General features: G+C 46.0%; 1 protein-coding gene across 14 annotated transcripts in view; it reads left to right on the forward strand.

Moving 5' to 3' along the window:
- The window catches only part of EHMT1 (euchromatic histone lysine methyltransferase 1), a 170,447-nt gene that overhangs the window by 116,716 nt on the left and 35,530 nt on the right, over positions 1–18,201 (forward strand). For 13 of the 14 annotated variants that reach the window (XM_073313920.2, XM_073313919.1, XM_073313921.1 and 10 more), the window contains 9 exons: positions 1,926–2,046; positions 4,453–4,584; positions 6,622–6,767; positions 9,852–9,995; positions 11,651–11,877; positions 12,787–12,951; positions 13,808–13,890; positions 15,410–15,516; positions 17,235–17,357. In XM_073313920.2, coding sequence (XP_073170021.1) covers positions 1,926–2,046; positions 4,453–4,584; positions 6,622–6,767; positions 9,852–9,995; positions 11,651–11,877; positions 12,787–12,951; positions 13,808–13,890; positions 15,410–15,516; positions 17,235–17,357 — 1,248 coding nt within the window. Of the gene's footprint in view, positions 1–1,925; positions 2,047–4,452; positions 4,585–6,621; positions 6,768–9,851; positions 9,996–11,650; positions 11,878–12,786; positions 13,328–13,807; positions 13,891–15,409; positions 15,517–17,234; positions 17,358–18,201 lie in introns of those variants that run through there. The other variant, XR_013634759.1, reaches the window with a different exon arrangement.

An 18,201-nucleotide genomic window follows, 5' to 3' on the forward strand; every position in this document is an offset into this window, starting at 1 on the left:
TGCCCTGTCGCAATATCTTTCTCTCAGGCAGAGCGTAGAAAGGGAGAAACACCGTGGTTCCCTGCCAGTGTGACAGAGTCACTGTCTGAAACCCAATGGAACCACCCACACGGGTGCCATATTTTCCATCATGTCCATGATCTGTGATAGAACCAGTTGCCTTCTGATGCTCACTAAAGGGCTTTTGCTTGTTCGCTGTTTTCAACAAGGTGCTGACTAGTTTCTTCTTACATTTAATGTTAATGGAAATAGTTGATTGGTTCCTCTTAAGTTCTTCCTTAGATACAGACCCGGCAGTTGTAAGGAGTCTATAACAATTTTTTTTTAAATGAGCTGAAATTGAACCCACCTTTTCAGAACACTGTTGAGTTCATCCATTAATCCATGGCCCCAGCACTCACTGGGCCCTTTGAGCCATAGAACAGCTCAGAGAATAGAGATTTAGGCTTATAAACAACACACACAGTCACCTGACTCAAGCAAAATGGGGAGACAATTGCACCTTTTTACAGTGTCCAAATGTTCGCGCTTTTTGGGTGCCCATTGTGAGGTGTCTCAGGGGAACTTGGTTTTCACACAGTGCTGACCTGCCTCCACCCCCTCTGAAAATCAGGCCCCCTTTTAAGGCATTCAGATTCACTAGTCACTTATGAAAATCTTTAGCCTCAGTTATTTGCATAATCAGTTTATCTGGCTGAGCAGAAGGTTGAAGGTGGAAGAAATTGCAACAAGCATAGTTTCTGTTAAGTTGGAGCAGGGAAGGGAAGGGAAGGTCAGATCCTGGTCAGTAGTAATGCGCCCTGGCATTGGTTTGGTTCTGGCTTCCTGAATAACTTTTCCTGTGCAGTTCCTTGATGTATCTCATTATCCCTTCTAGGACAATTCACAGTGTTGGATTTCGATCTGTAAAGCCCTTTACGGTTTGGATCCTGGCTGTCTGAGTGACCACTGGTCTCCCAATGAGCCATCAGGGAAGAATGAGTGGCAGAAGCATTTGACTAAGAGTCCCTATAGTTAAACATCTGGAGCACAGTATAGTCAGCAGAGAGTGCTTGGCTCTGTACCTTACTCCTCTCATTGGTCAATATGAGTCTGCACCTGCCTTGGAGAGCAAGGGCTCAGTACCAGATATTTTCTGAGTGGTTCCAGTGCGAGGGTAGAGCATGATACAGAGTATTTTGAGGAGGAAGACAATGTAGATCTGAAACTTCTTCATTGACTGAAGTGGAAGTTGGGTTGGGCCATTAATGGGATGTCAATTTAAATTTTAACATGGACTTAGAGGCTTAGATTTTCAAGGCTGCCTAAGAGATTTGGATGCCCAACTCCCAATTTTAATGACTGTTTTGAACACCCACCCTGGAGTATATTGTATAAACATATTACGTACATTAAGCAATAAATCAGCCGGGATTTGTCACTGATGAGACTGGCCTCCAGAGTACTGGGTGATCTCTCTCTGTAGTGACTATGTTCAGTCTGTGTGTATACCCAGTACCTTGCCCTAGAAAAGTATGTTGAAAGCGAAGCATGCACTGTCCTTAGCCTCTGTTTGTCAGAGGGTGGAGATGGATGCAGGAGAGAGATCACTAGATCATTATCTGTTAGGTTCACTCCCTCTGGGGCACCTGGCACTGGCCACTGTCAGTAGACCGGATACTGGGCTGGATGGCCCTTTGGTCTGACTCAGTATGGCCATTCTTAAGTTCTTATGTTTTAATGACGGAAAACATGCCCGTGTGTGTCTAGTAAGCTCTAGAAACTTCTTAGCACCAAATGGATGATTTCAAACCCTGATTCTCAGTTACACTACTGGAGTGATGTAAGGGTGGTTAGTGTAAGTGGGCCTTACAATGGATGGAAATTAGTATTGGGTCACTAGTACGGGCGTGCTTTGTGTGCAAATGGCCTTTCTGGTTATTCAGAGCTCCGAGTCCAGCATCAAGAAGAAACTGCTAAAGAGGAAAGGAAAGACAGACAGCCCGTGGCTGAAACCCACCCGGAAGAGGAGGAGGAGGAATAAAAAGAAACAAGCCAGTATGTTAGGTAATCGGTTGAATTTGTCTGCTAAATATACAGAAACAGGCCTTCCAGGTGAAGACAAAGGAATGGTGGCCTCTACTCCCAGTGATTTGTTGCCTTGTCTTTGTAGATGTTAAGGATGATAAGTGGGAGGAGGGAAGTGCTTGAGTGGAAAACGATTACAGGGTTAGAGGTTGCCTTTGTTACCTTAAAATGCATCTCAGGATTTGCCATAGGAACTTACGCCAGAATCCCCATCTTTACCAGCTTTGAAGAAGACACTTAGGGCAAGTTTACACTTGAACTTCAGCTACATTAGGGGCCCCAGGAACAAAAAAGCTGTCTCCAACGCACGTTACTGTGCTGTTTGGTTTTACACCACCAGTCGGACATGGACTCTGCCCCCAAACCACCCACAAAACCTGAACTGTTTGAGAGTTTGAAAAGGTTCAGGGGTACAATGGAGCCATATAGAACCATGGTGTAACCAGGGTCATTGACACAGCTACTGTTGCAGATAGACATTATTATTTATTGTTTGTCTTTTTGTAGTGCCTAGGTGCCTTGGTCATAGGCCAGGACCCCAGCATGCTAGGCGCTGTACAAACATAGGACAAAACAGTATCTGCTCCCGTGAATTTCCCGAACATGAATCCTCTATATTTCAGAACACCGATGCCCTACAGCCAGTGATTGTGTGTGAAGCACTTATGAGCACTTCTCCCTTCACAAAGGAATCAGTAGGTTTTTCAGGTGACATGGCAGATTTGGGAATAACCCCCAGTCTTTGTTCTTCCTCCAAGACAGCAGAAGAGCCAACAAGCAGAAGGGCTGCATGGGTTTGGGTAGGGGGCAGTGGGGGCAGGTTGGCTGCTGCTCCTTAGGTGAACATTTTCCAGTTAGTCATGGGATTGTTCTCTTGCCTGCCTCGCCCAACCAGAGGAAAGAGTACCATGATCAGAGCCTGTGGAAGAGAAGGAGCAAATCTGGTGGCTCCTGTGTAGTAAGAATTAAGATCCAAGCAAATCTCACAAACTCATCCACGTATGCTCAGAAGGGACACAGAGAAACCACCATGTAGACTGGGGCATGAGATTTTATTGCTCTTGTGCAGTTGCCTATGCCTAGTTTTGGGTATCCCCATCATATGGAAGCAATGCAAAGTGTGTGATGATTGGTCTGTTGGCACCTCCACAATGAGGGTAAAGTTCAGAGTGTCGAATTTATTTGACCCAAAATGTGCAACATACCGTATAGCTTACACTGCCCTTTCTGTCGTGAGCCGCTGTGTAGAGAGATTGAAGGGAGGGTGAGTCTGATCAATTCTCCGGCTGCAGGGTAAAAGAGGTTGAGTCTCTAGGAATACAGTGGTGAAGCCTTTCAGTCAGCGCCGTTATTAAAGGGTCGCACTTCTCCTTCACCATTTAATGGTTTATCCAATGAGAGAAGCGGTCTTTCTGCTTGCAAACTTTCTGCAGACAGACTGACTTTTACCAACTTCTGTCATAACTGGCTGAGTAAACACGTTTCTGCCCGTGGGTTGGTTCGTAGTGTGAAAGTGATCACATCAGTCGTGCCCGGTGTTTCTTTTCCCTGATTGGATGATGGAAACTTTATTAATAGGAAGTGGGGGTGCCAATCACTTCTGGGCAAATAGCTAATACTAAAATTCAGGCGTGGGTCCTGTTGCTGACCTGCAAATACAGGTGTTGGCATGAAAACCAGCTGTTCCCCAGTCATCCAGCCTGTTGGCACCAATTAGACTAAGTGATAGGAGCAAGCAAGAAACAAGCGTGAAGATGGGTGAATCTAAAGGGGCTTGAATGCATGAAAATACTCCCAAATATCTCTTCCCTCCCTCCCACCAAAATCTCGATTCAGTAGCAGCATTGCTTATTTAATGGTAGGATGGGCACTTACGCTCCCCCCTCCCATTAATCTGAATGTCAGCTGTCCCATTCCCTTTCAGTGTTTTTATGTATACATTATTGGTTAGTTTGCACTGCCTGGCTAGGGCAGTGGCCCAGGGCCCTTTGCAGCAGGTTGGAGAGAGAGATTGTGGGGTAAGTCAGGGTGAGCTAGGCTTCCATCCCTTTCTCTTGCCATTTAAGCTTCTGCTGCTGATGCAGTACGGCAGCAGACAGATGTGTGTTTGGAAGGCAGGACTTGTTTGTCTCATTTTATTCTTTTATCGTTACCTAAGTGGAAGTGAAAAATCGACCCGATCATACAGAGAAGGAAATAAGAGATAAGAGATCAATTTTAACATATGTGCCCAGATGTTACGTTTTCATTATTCTGTGCGTATCTGTATTTATAGACTCTCTTAGGAGTGTAGCCTGCATACTGCTTTCTTGTGATGAATGTGGCCTTTATACATACACACACTCTCTTTTTTTGCTATATAAATATATGTATATTTTAATTTAGGTACTGAAGCGTATAAACCACCTTTGGGAGGCAGAGAGGGAGCTGGGCAGGAGAATAGTATGGAATACATGGAAGTGTCTCTTGATTCTTTGGATCTCCGAGTAAAGGGAATTCTATCTTCACAATCAGAAGGTGAGTGTCAGCTTTCTAAATATGGCCATGTACCATTTTGGTTCTTTGTTTCCTTGGTCTTATCCTCTGTATTAAGATGATGCCCCCTGGTGGCTGCTAATAGGAGAATTTGAAGAGATGCATCATTAAAAAGGCAGCTAGCTAATCTCACTGAGCTCAGGGACATAGGTGGCACCGTTACTCTCTGGGCTCAGCGGTGTGCAGAATGGGGTTCAAGGGCGGGAACCCGGCTTAAATTAGGTTACTGGGTTTTGTTGGTGGATTTTAAGATTGCAAACATTTCTCAGGGGGATGCAAGCCTTCATGGTTTTGGCTGACTTTTTCTCCCTCGATTTTTGTCTGCCCAGTTTTGCAGCTTCCCCCCCCCCCCACCACCACCGCTTGAATAACCCTTATTTACCCAAAAAGTACCACGCTGCAGCCCTGCAGTATTCTACAGTCCTAGCCCCCAGCACCTCAGTGTGACTATTGCAAAGTGGGGTGCGTTGGATCATTCCTGTAAGTACGTTCTGAGACGGGCAGGTAGACTCCCTGAGGATGGAATGCTTCTCCTACGCAGGAGGGCAGTACCCAGGGATCCAAGTGCAGGGCTATCTGCCTGTTGGCTCCAGAGAGGCCTCTTCTAATGAGAAGGCTGCTGTTCCCAGTGCTGAATTTGTCTTGAGTCCAGTGCTTCATCATAAAACTGACTCTCCCCCACATTCTGCTGCCTTTGGACGTCTGCCTCATTCTTTCAATCATGGGACATCACAGAAGTCGTGGGAGTGTCCACCATGAACGGAAAGTCAATTTCTCTCCCTCCCCGAAGCCTTCGTGAGCTGGTGGTGGGTGTTTTGACTAGATCTGCTGAATGTCAGAAGGGCTGTTGAAATGGCAGCTTGGAAGGAGAAATAAACTGCTCCCCACCTTGTGATCCTGGCAGAGGCTTCGTTTTCTTAAGGCTCTATATCGCTTTTACACAAAAATGTAGAGGGGCCTTCACCGCACTGTCAAGACCCTGGCTTGTTCAGCTAGTTGGCTGCAGTTGAGACAGACTTTATCCATGGACTGTGGTGGTTCTTGGAAGCATGATATTTACAGCTTGGGGACATTCCTTACAAGATGAAAATGGATTGGTTTTTAACCCTTAAAATGGTGTTCTCAGAGGAAAAAAGAGAATGTTGTTTTCACAGTGGCACCAGAGAGGAATCTCTCCTGTGACCTGAATGATTAGTACTGGTGTTTCAACCTTTGCCCAGAGTAAAATAACTCCCCTTTTCAAGCTTTTTTATTTTTTTTAAATCAAAAAGCAATGATTACTTCACTTGAAGACCTAATAGCTTCCCAGGCTTGGCTCTGAAAAACAAGATAGTTTTGAATTAGCCAAGGGAAAATGTCTAGGAAGTTTTTTTTAAAAAAGTGCGTGTTTCTGTAACTCAAAAATGTGTGAAGAACACTGTTCAGATAGGATTCAGATATTCCGTCCCTGGCTCAGATGAAATATGCCAAGGAATATTTTTCAACCATGTCATAAGCCTTTGCAAATAGAAGACAGTGATAAAATACTTTGCTGACATTCTGCCATGCTGCTATAATGTAGCTTCAGACTTTGAACGGCAGTTGGTCCCCTGCAAGTTATCTGATACTTAGAGTATTGGGAGTCAGGACTCCTGGGTTCTCTATTCTCTGCCACAGATGCACTGTGTGACTTTGGGCACGTCACTCTTTTTGGGTGGGGTTTTCAGTTGTCATAAGTGCCCGCTTCCGTTGAAGTCGGTGGTAAAGTTCCCAGAGGGAGCAGAGCTAGACCAACCCTGAACATATCTGAAAACTCCACACTGAGTACCTTGGTTCCCCCCCATCTATAGGATCGGGATAAGAACAATTGCGTACCTATGTTACAAGGTTTAACTAATGCTTGTAAAGTGCTTTGAGAACCTTGTGTGGAGGGTGCTCTAGAAGGGTAAAGCTAACATTGACCAACTGTGTCCTTTTCTTCCCTCTGGGTGTTCTCAGGAAGTAATTACAGAGCTGACTGACTTGCCTTTTGCACCTTAGGTCTTTCTAATGGCCCTGAAGCAATGGAAATGGACGGTCTTCAGGAAGTGCCTCTCTGTAGCTGTCGAATGGAAACCCCCAAAAGCCGAGAGATTACCACACTAGCCAACAACCAGTGCATGGCAACGGAGAGTGTGGACAATGAGGTAGGAGCCCTTCCTTCAGCTTCCTCCCATGGAAGAGTGAGTCCCCTTTGCTTCACGTGCTGAGGACTCTGCCTGCTCTCTTTGGGAAGAGAAATTGGATGTGCTGAGTTGGTTTGCCAAGGTCTTGACTTTGTCAGCAGGAGTCTGAAGAGGTCTGTGCTGAGAACATAAGTGCGCTCGGTTTACAGGCTAGTTTCCCAGCCTGGGGCAGGTCCCCAGACTAGTCCATGCAGAGGGGGTTTGGGAGCAAATAGGACAAAGAACTCTCCTTGCCGCACATGTGTAGTAGCAGGTAACGTGGCTGTCAGCTGCTTGAAAGCCAGCTGCCTTCCCTCCTGCTCCTGCCCTGTGACTAGGCTCTCGAGGGATGTAGCTCAGCTTCAGGAGCCTGTGTTGCAGCTGCACAGAGGCGCCAGTAGACTCTTCCCACCGATAGTGTGTGCACTTCTGGTGAGAGGGGCGTAGGGAGGGGAGAGAGCCAGGAAAAATACCCCCCCCCCCACCCCACCCCACACACACACAAGGAAAGGAGTAAAAAATTAGTGGGGAGGATACAAAATGAGAAGGAAAATAAGAAAGAGGCAGAAGAGAGGGGACAAAGGAGACATAGCAGCTGAATGGGGTATAGTGCAGGGAGCATCTACCAGGCCACGCAGAGGTGCTAGAGCATGGTAAGATCGGGACCCTCTGCTTTGTCTGAATAGTGAGACCGTGCCCTTTTATTGGGCTGGGAACACAAGTTCCAGCACTCCGTACATCACAGCCACCCACTGAAAACGGGGACGTACCTCTGTTGCACCAAGCCAGTCCAGCTGTAGGGGATGGCGCCCTTGGAGAGCGAATGGAGCAGGGGCAGCAGGTGGTTCTGTGCTGCATGTCTCGGGCTGTACAGCTGGGCTGGCTTGTTAAAATAAAGGCACTCCAAACCAAGTGGAATAAAATACATTTGCATGCATCAAACTGAGAACATTCAAACAGAGGAAACATGGGAGGCCATTTCTCTTGATTACCCAGGAGCCAATACAGACTTTTCCTAGCGCTTGGAAAGTGTTTCTGGAGCAGTTGCCCGCCCACTAACTCCCACCTATACTTCCCCTCTCCTGCATTACTCCTTTGCTGCAAGGCTTTCTATATCCCAGAAGCCCTGTGCTGCCTTCAGGTTCTCCTGGCTGAAAAGTGCTGCACTTGTGTCTTTCAATTAACCACAGTGGGACCAGCCCGGTTCCAGTGGTTGCCAGCAGCACTGAAGTAAGCCCCCGATTCATTCTCTCTGCGGAGTTTGGGAGGTACCACTTCAGGCAAGAAAACAAACTGTTAAACTTCCTTTTTACTGGGAGACGCTTTCCTTCCCCGCAGAACACAGTATCACTTGCTGAGCCGCTTGCACAGAGCAGGGAGTCAGAATTGTTCAGGTTCTTTTTCTGGGTTCTGGAAAGAATTGGGAGTGGGGGAATACTTAACACCCTTTCGCAGGCCACTTGTATTCCAGTCACTTACGCACACGACTACCCCATGGCAAAGGAATCCCCAATGCAAGACAGGGGCTAGTCATTGAAGGGAAAACATCCCTAGAGCCTTGGGGAGGAAAAGACTTGGAGTCTCACTCTCAGGGGTCTCTAGACAAGGTAGAGGATATGTTAAGAAGCTGTACAGTTCTCTGAGAGCTCCCTTTCTCAGACAGATTGGGGGTGAGCTGGCCGAAGGAATAATGGCCGCCCTTTATATTAAGTTTGTATGTTATAAAGCATTAATAAGTGGCTAATAGATGTTTTAAGCATGTTACAGGACTAGTACATAGCTGGATGGTTGTAAGCACAGTATTGGAAGGGGTTATCCAAGGTTATAAGCCACCTGTTGGCCTCTACAGCAATTGATTGTCAGTTTGATAAAAGAGCCACTAATCATTTATGTACTCTTTTTAAAAACTACCTGGAAATGGAACCTTAATAGAAAATGTGACCAAGGTAACATCAGAACTGCTTAACACAGACAGGCCAACCTGCCGTATGTCTGATCAAATTTGCTTAGTTTATAGGTAAAACAAGGGAATTTGTTCGCTAACTTTCAGCTCACTCTGAGTGAGAGGGTGCCACTTTTATTAGTGGCTCTTCTGACCCACGCAGTGGTGTTGACAGTCACATCAGTGAGCTTTGGGGCCAGTGTTTTGATTTGGTAGGGATGTTTATCACAGTAGGTTGTCATGGCATTTAAGGGTGGGGGGAAGGAGGTTTTTTGGAGGTGGTGCTGGAGGGGTAGAATTTAAGGAGTTGGTGAAAGTTTTGGAAACCCCAACATAACGCCATGCTGCCTCGTGCTTGGCACTCAGGAAGTGAAAATGACAAGATGTATAAGTGTGAATGCAGCAGGGGGAAGCACTGATCTAGCAAAGCAAGCAGCATACGTGTTTAAAGGTGAACCCTGATATAGGTGATCCTGAAAACAGGTTAATAACCTAAGGTAGTGGGAGAGAACATAAGGATTCTTTGAATCAGACATTGATGGTAACTCTGTCCCTAGAAGGCCAGATTTTTTCAATTTTTTTAAAGGTTTCAGCACACACTGCTTGCACAGTGTGTTGTGCTCTTATGAAAATCTGGGCCTTAATGTGCCTGGGCGTGTTCCAGCTCGGGACCTCAACAAGCACAAGCCATAATTTAATTGTACAGTGATTCTCCCTCTGTCTCATGATGTGTTCACTTTCGAACAGTAATGAGCTTTGGTGCATTAGGTCTTGTTCCCTCAGTCAATGACACCCTGTGTTTCTGGCAAAATGAGAGTGAGTGTTTGGTGACTCAAACCCAGGGGGCTGCCCATTCTGCTGCTGCTTGGCTCTTGCGTATTTCCAGTTATGAATTTCCTTATGAGGATTGAATGACTCTCTGGTCCATATGCATGTTAGTTAGTAAATGATGCATTTCTTCCTGTGAGAGCAGCTTTCCCTGCTCCCTATTGGACCGCTAATGCTGTCTGGCATGCATCTGAATGGCTGTGAAAAGGCTAGGTTTCATCACAGCAATGTGCACAGAGGATTGTCTGTGTTTTGGTCTCTAGTAATTGCCTTTCCTTTCATTATTCCTATTCCAGCTGGGCCGGTGCACAAACAGTGTGGTGAAATATGAGCTGATGCGCCCTTCTAACAAGGTCCAGCTCTTGGTGCTGTGCGAGGACCACAGAGGGAGAATGGTGAAACACCAGTGCTGCCCTGGCTGTGGATACTTCTGCACTGCAGTAAGTCTCTCATTTTAGCCTGGGGGTACCCAGAGGTGCTGCAGGTGCCTAATGTAGAGGCTTGCCATGCTGCCTTTCAGTGATCACACATATCTTTTCTCCTTCTCACTGCTGGGAAATGCTGCTTTAAATGCTGTGGAATAGGTACAGCAGCAGCTAGGTAACATACCCTGGGCTATCTTTAGCCTCCAGAGGAACCTCAGAGAATATTATTGACTGATCCAGCTTGACAGCTGTACCATGTTGGAGGCCTTGCCTGAAGAGTTTCAGGGCTGTGGGTTTCTTCTCCCCCACACTGATCTTTCCCATAATGGCCTTTCACAGTTTACCATCGTAGATTCCAAATCCAGAAGGGACCGTTGTGACCATCTAGTCTGACCTCCTGTGTAATGCAGGCCAGAGAACTTCCCCAAAATAATTCCTAGAGCAGATCTCTTAGAGTAACATCCGTTCTGGATTTAAAAATGACCAGTGATGGAGAATCTACATGACCCTTGGAAAGTTGTTCCAAAGGTTAATTTCTCTCTCTGTTAAAAGTTTACGTCTTATTTCTTTGTAAATCGGTCTCTGCACGTGTGATCTGTTGTATCCCGTGTGCAGTGCTTTGTTTGCCATGGATTATATATAGTGAATTTGAGTGGTGTGGTTAGAGCAAGACAATATATTCTAGTCCCAGCTCTGCCACTGAGGCTCTGTAGGTTTGGTCTAGTCACTTAACTCAGCTGTGCCTCAGTTTGCCTATTTGTAAACATGGGATAATATTTACCTGATTCACATGGGGATTCAACTAACCTGTCCACGTGATTGGCATGTCTTGGTTCATAAATGCTATCCCAGAGTGCATCCGTCTGTTCCATCACAATAGATGGGCTTCAGGTAACACTGGTGCCACAGAATGATGGATTCTGGGATGACTTCAAGTCATCAGGAAGTGTTGGAGGATTTTGGAGCGAGGAGAAGAAAGCCATTAGAGCCAGTTTAGTGGTGTTCTACAGCACACACTTCTAGGGCTTTGTGTAAACACAAAAGTCATCCTGATTTAGCTAAGTTGGTTTAGAAACTGAAGTCGCTACATCGGTGTAACCCCTTGCATGGATTCTCTTAAATTGGTTTAGGAGTGTAGGTCTGTGTAGGTAAGGCCAGGCATTAACTCCATTGTCAGTGTAGCTTTACAGCACACCTGTAAGTGAAGTCCTGCAATAGAGGTCAGTTGTCAGATTTTCTTAGTGTGCAGACCTGTCATCTTTACATGTGCCCTTTTTGCTTTTGGGAGCATCATGTGCACAGAGAGCGCATCCGCTGGGAAAGGGGAAGTGTTACTCCAATGTATAAGCCATTACAACATGCCGCATATTAGAGCTTGTGTTTCTAGAAACACAGCAAGAGTTTTGATGTTGGGAGATGTTAGAGCAGAGAATGAGGAACCAAGAGTCCTGGGTTCTGTTGCCAGATCTGTTAGTGGCTTGGTTTGTAATCATAGCCAATCAGTTGTTCCTCATTGCTGCTGTTTTGTTCATCTGTAGAATGGTGATAATTCTGGCCTTCCTTCCCGGCATGTGCTGATGATACTAAAGGTCATACTAAAGAGAAGGGTGAAGAACATTATTATTTATGACTGAACATGTGAACTACTTCTGTGTGTTCTCTCCCCCCAGGGTACCTTCATGGAGTGTCAGCCTGAAAGCAGCATTTCTCACCGTTTCCACAAGAACTGTGCCTCCCAGGTCAATGACAAGAGCTACTGCCCGCACTGCGGGGAAGAGGCCTCTAAGGCGAAGGAGGTGACGATAGCAAAAGCAGACACGACCTCCACAGTGTTGCTGACCTACGAGCAGGAGAAGCCAATGGCTCTAGAGGGAAGGGCAGACACCACCACAGGGAGGTGAGTCGCTGCTCAGTAGAAGCATTGGGCTCTCCGGGGTGCCTTGATTTATGTCTGAAACCCCCCACCTCTGCTTCATGGATCAAACAGGTTCCTGGTTCTTGTCTTATGTGCCAAATCCAGCAGCTGGAAGCTGAAGGCTGTTCCAGGATGATGCACTGGACTTCCATCTCTGAAGACCTGGCCTCCCATGTCACAAGTTAAATGAGTTCTTGGTGTCAGTCCAGTCCCCAGAGACATTTGTCCCCCTCATAAAACCACTGTGTAATTCAGCATATCTTGCATTCTGCTCGAGAGGGGCCCAAAATTATCAGGGCGAGATGCAGGGACTGAGGTGGATTGGCAGAGCTGTGCGGGGAGCCTAGGACTGGATTAGTAGTGGGTGTCTGCGGGTCAGGATTGGGGTTAGCAGATATCATCTCAGGGAGCAAGCTTACATAGCACCAGACCATAATACATGTGGCTCTAACCAAGCAGCATGTGTGCATAGAGAAAATCAAAGCAAATCATCACCTGTTCTGGAAGTCTTCAGTATTGAGCAGTGCTTAAGAGAGATGCTAAATCTTGAGGTTTATCTGAGCATGTGCTAATGATCTTTGTCACTTACCGCCTTGTCCCAGCAGTCTGCTGAGAAAGTACAGTGCTCTTTGCCCCATGATGCAGTAGTAGCTGTATCCCCAGATATGTTTCTTAGAGCACATCTACTCTAATGAGAGGGTAACGCTGCTTCTGGTCCGAGGAGAATTCTGGCCAAGAGGCCACTTTTCAAAATTGTTTAAGCCATTTGCATTTAAAACTCGTTTTCTTTCCTTATTTGGCATAAGACATATGTGCTCTTGTCTGGGTTCAGTGCTTATGTTTGGCTATCTCTCTCTCTCTCTCTCTCTCTCTCTCTCTCTCTCACTTCAGTGGCATTGGAACACAGTTGTCTGAGGAAGACAAGCCAGAGAGTTCGGCTGCTGAGGGGTTTGATTTGGCTGGGTCTTCTGTTTTTGTGAAGCCTGCCACTGGCCTACCTCAGGGACCAGTTAAAGAAACCTTGGAAAGTGCTTTGATTGCCCTGGATTCAGAAAAGTAAGAACTGGCCTCCAAGGCTCTCCAGTGCCCCCCAGGTTCATTGGGCTGGAACAAACCAGGATTTAGTCTGTTTGGGCTTTGAGGCCCACTTGAACAGGGAGTGTTTCTATTCAGATGGGTCATTCTCCACTGAGGATTGTGGGTTCTGCAGCACAGCTTCTGCTGCATCCATCATGCTGATGGATTTGCTAGTGGGGATTAGTCTGCCTTCCCACAGACCGTACTACCAAGATTGACCTACCAGGGATCCCCATTCACACTCTTAGCACACCGACAAGAGTGAACCCCAAAATCAGGAGCTCCCTCTGTCTGGCTCCTTGAAGCCTTCTGCCTACTTGACATTCCGGGAAACCTGGAGTCCTCCAAGAACAAGGTAACGGCTGCTGTTTAGCAGCCCTGGTAGAGGTCTGTTGAGTAGCTGAACCCAGTGGAACGTTTACACGAAAGGTATTACTGAAGGAGTCGAGGGGAGGAAATGCTGCTTCCTGCCTCTAACGCCTCGTTCTGTGCACACAGCCATGTGATGCTGGTCACACGGTGCTCGAGTGGGTGTGGTAAAAAGCCGAGCGCTTGCCGTAGCTGCATTCTCTTGCCTTCAGTGAGGCACATCCACTGGGTGAACCCAAAGGCTCTGTCTAGTGGGCTCGGGGATAGGGCTGTCCGTGGTATGTCTGAAGCGGGTTGGTAGAGAGTGGTAGAAAGGTGCCCTTCAAGGAGAGCAGATGCACCTGGTACTTCCTGATATTCCTTAGGAACAGACTTCTGGCATGAACCGATGGCAGTGAGGAGAGGACAGAGCTCTTGGGACTTTTCTTTAAGAGTATATAATAAGCCTATTTCCTCTCTGCTACAGACCGAAGAAGTTACGGTTCCATCCGAAGCAGCTGTACTTTTCTGCCAGGCAAGGGGAACTGCAGAAAGTCCTGCTTATGTTGGGTAAGTGGATCCTGCCCAGAAGGTTGCTAGTTTGGCAGTACTCCAGCTCCTGCAAGTCAATTGCCACAGTCCAGTTCCCTACTTCGCATTCCCTGTTGGCCCACGTGGGAGGGTGTTGGAAGCTAAAATCAGTTTTGCCAATAAGTTATCATTGACAGTTGTTTCTCCTCTCTCTCTCTCATATGTGGACCCACTGCCAACTTGCATCTGAATATGGACACAGTTTTATACAGATTCCCACCCTTAACTTCCCTCAAACATCCTCCATGTAATTTTCCAAACTGGCAAAATTTGCCTAACCTCAAAATGAGTGTGTGGGGGGTGTTTACAAGTGGTATGAAAGGTGTTTTAAATTTAGGACCCTCAGTGAGTTTGCAGAGAATGAAAGATTCTCAGTGTACAAAGCTTTATTAAGTGCTTAATAAACTTCAACTGGAGGATAATTTTGAGATTCTGATGTTGCTTTTATCACTGCTCTTTTTGTTTTGGTTGCAGAACACTGTTGAGTAATTTTTTCTGTTGATCATTTTAGCTCCTCTCCAGTGTTTTGCAATACATGTTTGCAAATACTTTCAGTCTTTTCTTTTCACAAACACCTTTGTCCTTTTGGCAAATGTCGACTGTGTTGCCTGAGTCCTCGGTAGTAGTGAAGATCGATTCTGGTATTTTGTTTAACTACGACTTCATCCTACATACCATATTGTCGTGTCCAGCCATCATTGCCTGGCCATCATCATCATCTGTCAGTTTCTGCACAGCTGGGCCAGATCTTCAGCTGGTGTTAATTGGAGTAGCTTTATTGACTTCAGTGGAGCCCAGTGTTTACAGAGACAGAAGAGGAGTGCTAGTGATCCATCAAGGACTTGCTGGTGGTCCAAAGAGAGCAAGCTGGGTCACAGGGCTTCTCCCAGTCTGCAGTGGTTAAAGTACTATCCTGGTACTTGGGAAACCTGGGCTCAATTCTCTGCTCTGCCACAGACTTCTTTTGTGACCTTGGGCAAGGCACTTGGTTGCTCTGTGCCTCAGTTTCCCATCTGTAAAGTGGGGATAATAGCACTGCCCTACCTCACAGAAGATAAATATGTTAGAGACCATGAAGCGCTTTGAGATCTACTGATGAAAAGCACTATAAAGAGTTAGGTGATGGTGGTATTATTATTATTATGATTGTAAGAGAAGCTACAGATAGATTAAATTATTTCCCTGTTACTTCTCCATTCAACAATTGCTGTTGCAGCCATCGGGATGTTAGAGAATTGTGAATGAGAGGGGAGGTGGCATGCAGGATAGCAAATGGGAAGAGAGGCGTCCATGAGACCGTCTCTGTGTTAAAAGGTAGTTCACATCACATCTGAGAACTGCCTGGTCTACAAAAATAGTCACTCTTGGGTTTCATTGGTTTCGCACTTGGTGGTAGCAATGATGTAACAATAATTTAATTTAAGATCCCAAATGAGATGGTGGCAGTTCGCTGCTGATTTCTGTATCCCAGCTGGAAGAGTCTCTGTTTGTTTTTCAGTGGACGGGATTGACCCCAACTTCAAAATGGAGCACCAGAATAAGAGAACCCCTCTCCACGCTGCTGCAGAGTCTGGGCATGTGGACATCTGCCACATGCTGATTCAGGTTCATCTCCATTTATATTCTTCAAATCAAGAGGTTCCTCTCCATGCCATGTCCTCCTACCCCCCATGGCTGAAAAATATTTGGGAATAAACCTACTGAGCCTTTCCCTTCCACTATAACCCCTTAAATCTCAGGATTTCCTGTCTGTCCGCCTCTCCCCTCACCTGAATGTAGGCTCAGTGCTTCCATTGCAAATCAAAGGCACTGTAAATAATAGTGCATTCTTCTTCTGGTCTGTTGAGTGTGAGCTGGTGAGATTTGGACACTACTAAGTTTGTATAAAGGGAGACACCTGGTTAACGCGAAGAACTAGAGTACAAAAAATGTTTTGTATTGGACCCCTCTTAAATTAATGGTTTTAAAAGAATGGGCTTTTTAAACTTGCACGACGGTAAAGCACAAGGAACAGGCCCATGTTTTCAAAGTGACTGGTGGTTTTGGGTGCCCACTTTGAGAGACTTCGAAGGGGCTTGCTTTGCAGAAAGTGCTGAGCCTCCTGTGCTCTGAAAATGAAGCTCCTGGAAGGTGTCTCAAGTTGAGCACCCAAAAATAGAAGCATGTAAAATCAGTGATGACTGTTGAAAATATGCACCTTAACCCTGCTCCTTTTGTCCAGGCGAGTTGTCCTGTTTGAAGTCAGTGGAAGTACTTGTGTGAGTAAGGCCTTGCAATGAATCACAGGAATAAAATCTGTTAGAAGAATAATTCTGTCAAAGGGATGACCATGTCAGGAGGATGGAGCCTGGGGACAAGTCCAGCATCTCATGCGTTTCCTATTGCAAGGCTGTTGTGACAACACAATACTGGGGCAATAATATCCCCTGTTCCCCTAACCTGAAACACCCCTTCCACAGTGTGAATTGGGCGTTTTAGATCTTTAAAAGCAATAAAATCAAAGGGGTCTGTTGAAGGGCAGCTGGAAGCAATCGGCCCCCTTTACGTGCATAGGTGAATCTGAGTCAGCCTGTTACTGCTGTAGATAGGCCTTCTCTTAACAACAACAACAACAACATCGCAGGATTGTGCCTGCCTCTGAATGGTAGAATTTGGGTTTGTTTGTTTTTTGCTTGTTTTGAAGCAGTTTGTGTGTTATTGGGCAAAACATAGGGAATAAATTGGCCAAATGTATTGCACAGTAGCATTCTGATAACAAATAAAGGTAGGATTTTCCCAAGCAACTCCGCATTGGCCTAACTCCGCTATCATGGAAGTCAATGGAAATTTTACTGTTGACTTAAGTGGGAGCGGGCATCCCAATGGTGAGTGCTTTGGAAAACCCTATCCTTGCTATTGGTGACTAGGTCGTTCCAGAACAGCTTGTGATGATAGGGAGGGGACAACTGTTTGTTTCCTCATCCTCATGGAGTTGGTGGGCCCTTGGGAATAGAGAACTGCTCTTTGGATTTAGAGGATATAGAGATTTTTGAGGCATCGTACAGATGATCAGAGACCCGCTATGAATTCTACAGCGGCACAGAATGAGTTAATAACAGTGACCATCTAACTCCAGATGTGCGTTCCTTTGTGCTCCCAGTTACTGAATATGGAAGAAAGCAAATAATGTGATTCTCGGAAAGAGATCAGTTTTGACTCCCCCTCTTCCCCATCACTTTTCTTTATGTGGATGAATCGTTCTCTCAATCTGTATTCCCACACCCTTCTGTTGTTAAACAGTAGCTGTTTTAATGGCTCTTGTGTTTGCCTTGGCCATTTAACAGGCTGGTGCGAACATAGACACCTGCTCGGAGGACCAGAGGACCCCGCTGATGGAGGCAGCAGAGAATAACCATCTGGATGCTGTGAAGTACCTTATCAAGGCTGGAGCATTGGTAGATCCCAAGGTAGCCATTGATTCCTTGTTTCCTCTTGAATGGATTGTCAGGCTTTCCTTCCCTTTCTTGAAGGGTTTGAGTCTGGATGCAAGTTCCCAGCTAGAGGGGAATTGGGCCTGTATCGTTTGGGTCAGGGCTGGCTGGTGGTAATAATTTTTTAAAATTATTTAACACCTAGATTGCAAGCTCTTTGGGGCAAGGACTGTCTCTTACTACCTAAGTGTGTGATGGGGATCTGCTCCATATTTGGGGCCTCTGGATGGTACTGTAATAAAAATAATGAGTAACAGTAATAGTTGGTTCTGAATTCCATGGGCACAAAGAGAGTTCTGATCTTTAACCTCTGGTTTTGTGCTCCATTAACTCAGCACTAGGCTTTTGGGGGCAATTTTTTAAACAGGCCTCTAATTAGGTGCCTACAAATCAATTAAAGGGGAAAGAGAGAGAATTTAACTGTCCAAGTACCTGATTATGTAGCAGTTTGCAAGCACAAAACTGCAGTGGCAAAATCAGAGGCTGTCTTTAAAATACAGCCCTTTAATTTAAACAAATACAATAAAAGCATGGCTGGCTAGTTGCCCGTAACATGCTCTGCTTGTTTCAACCCTCTTGTAAAACACATGGATGGATTATTAGTGTCGTAAATCAGATGCCATTTGGAGGGCAGGAGCCCTGCTTGCCACAAACTTCGTATAGTTACCACCTGCTCACTTCAGCTCGCTGCCTGGGATATTGCTAAGGAACGGAGCAGTATGGTGATGATGCTTTGCCCACTGAGGAGCTGGCCTGTGTCTGTGGGATTATCCTGCTTGCAGGCTACAAGAGGCCAAATGCAGTCTGTCGTTGGGCCTTT

Source organism: Lepidochelys kempii, chromosome 16 (assembly GCF_965140285.1).
Source record: "Lepidochelys kempii isolate rLepKem1 chromosome 16, rLepKem1.hap1, whole genome shotgun sequence".
NCBI lineage: Eukaryota > Metazoa > Chordata > Testudines > Cheloniidae > Lepidochelys > Lepidochelys kempii.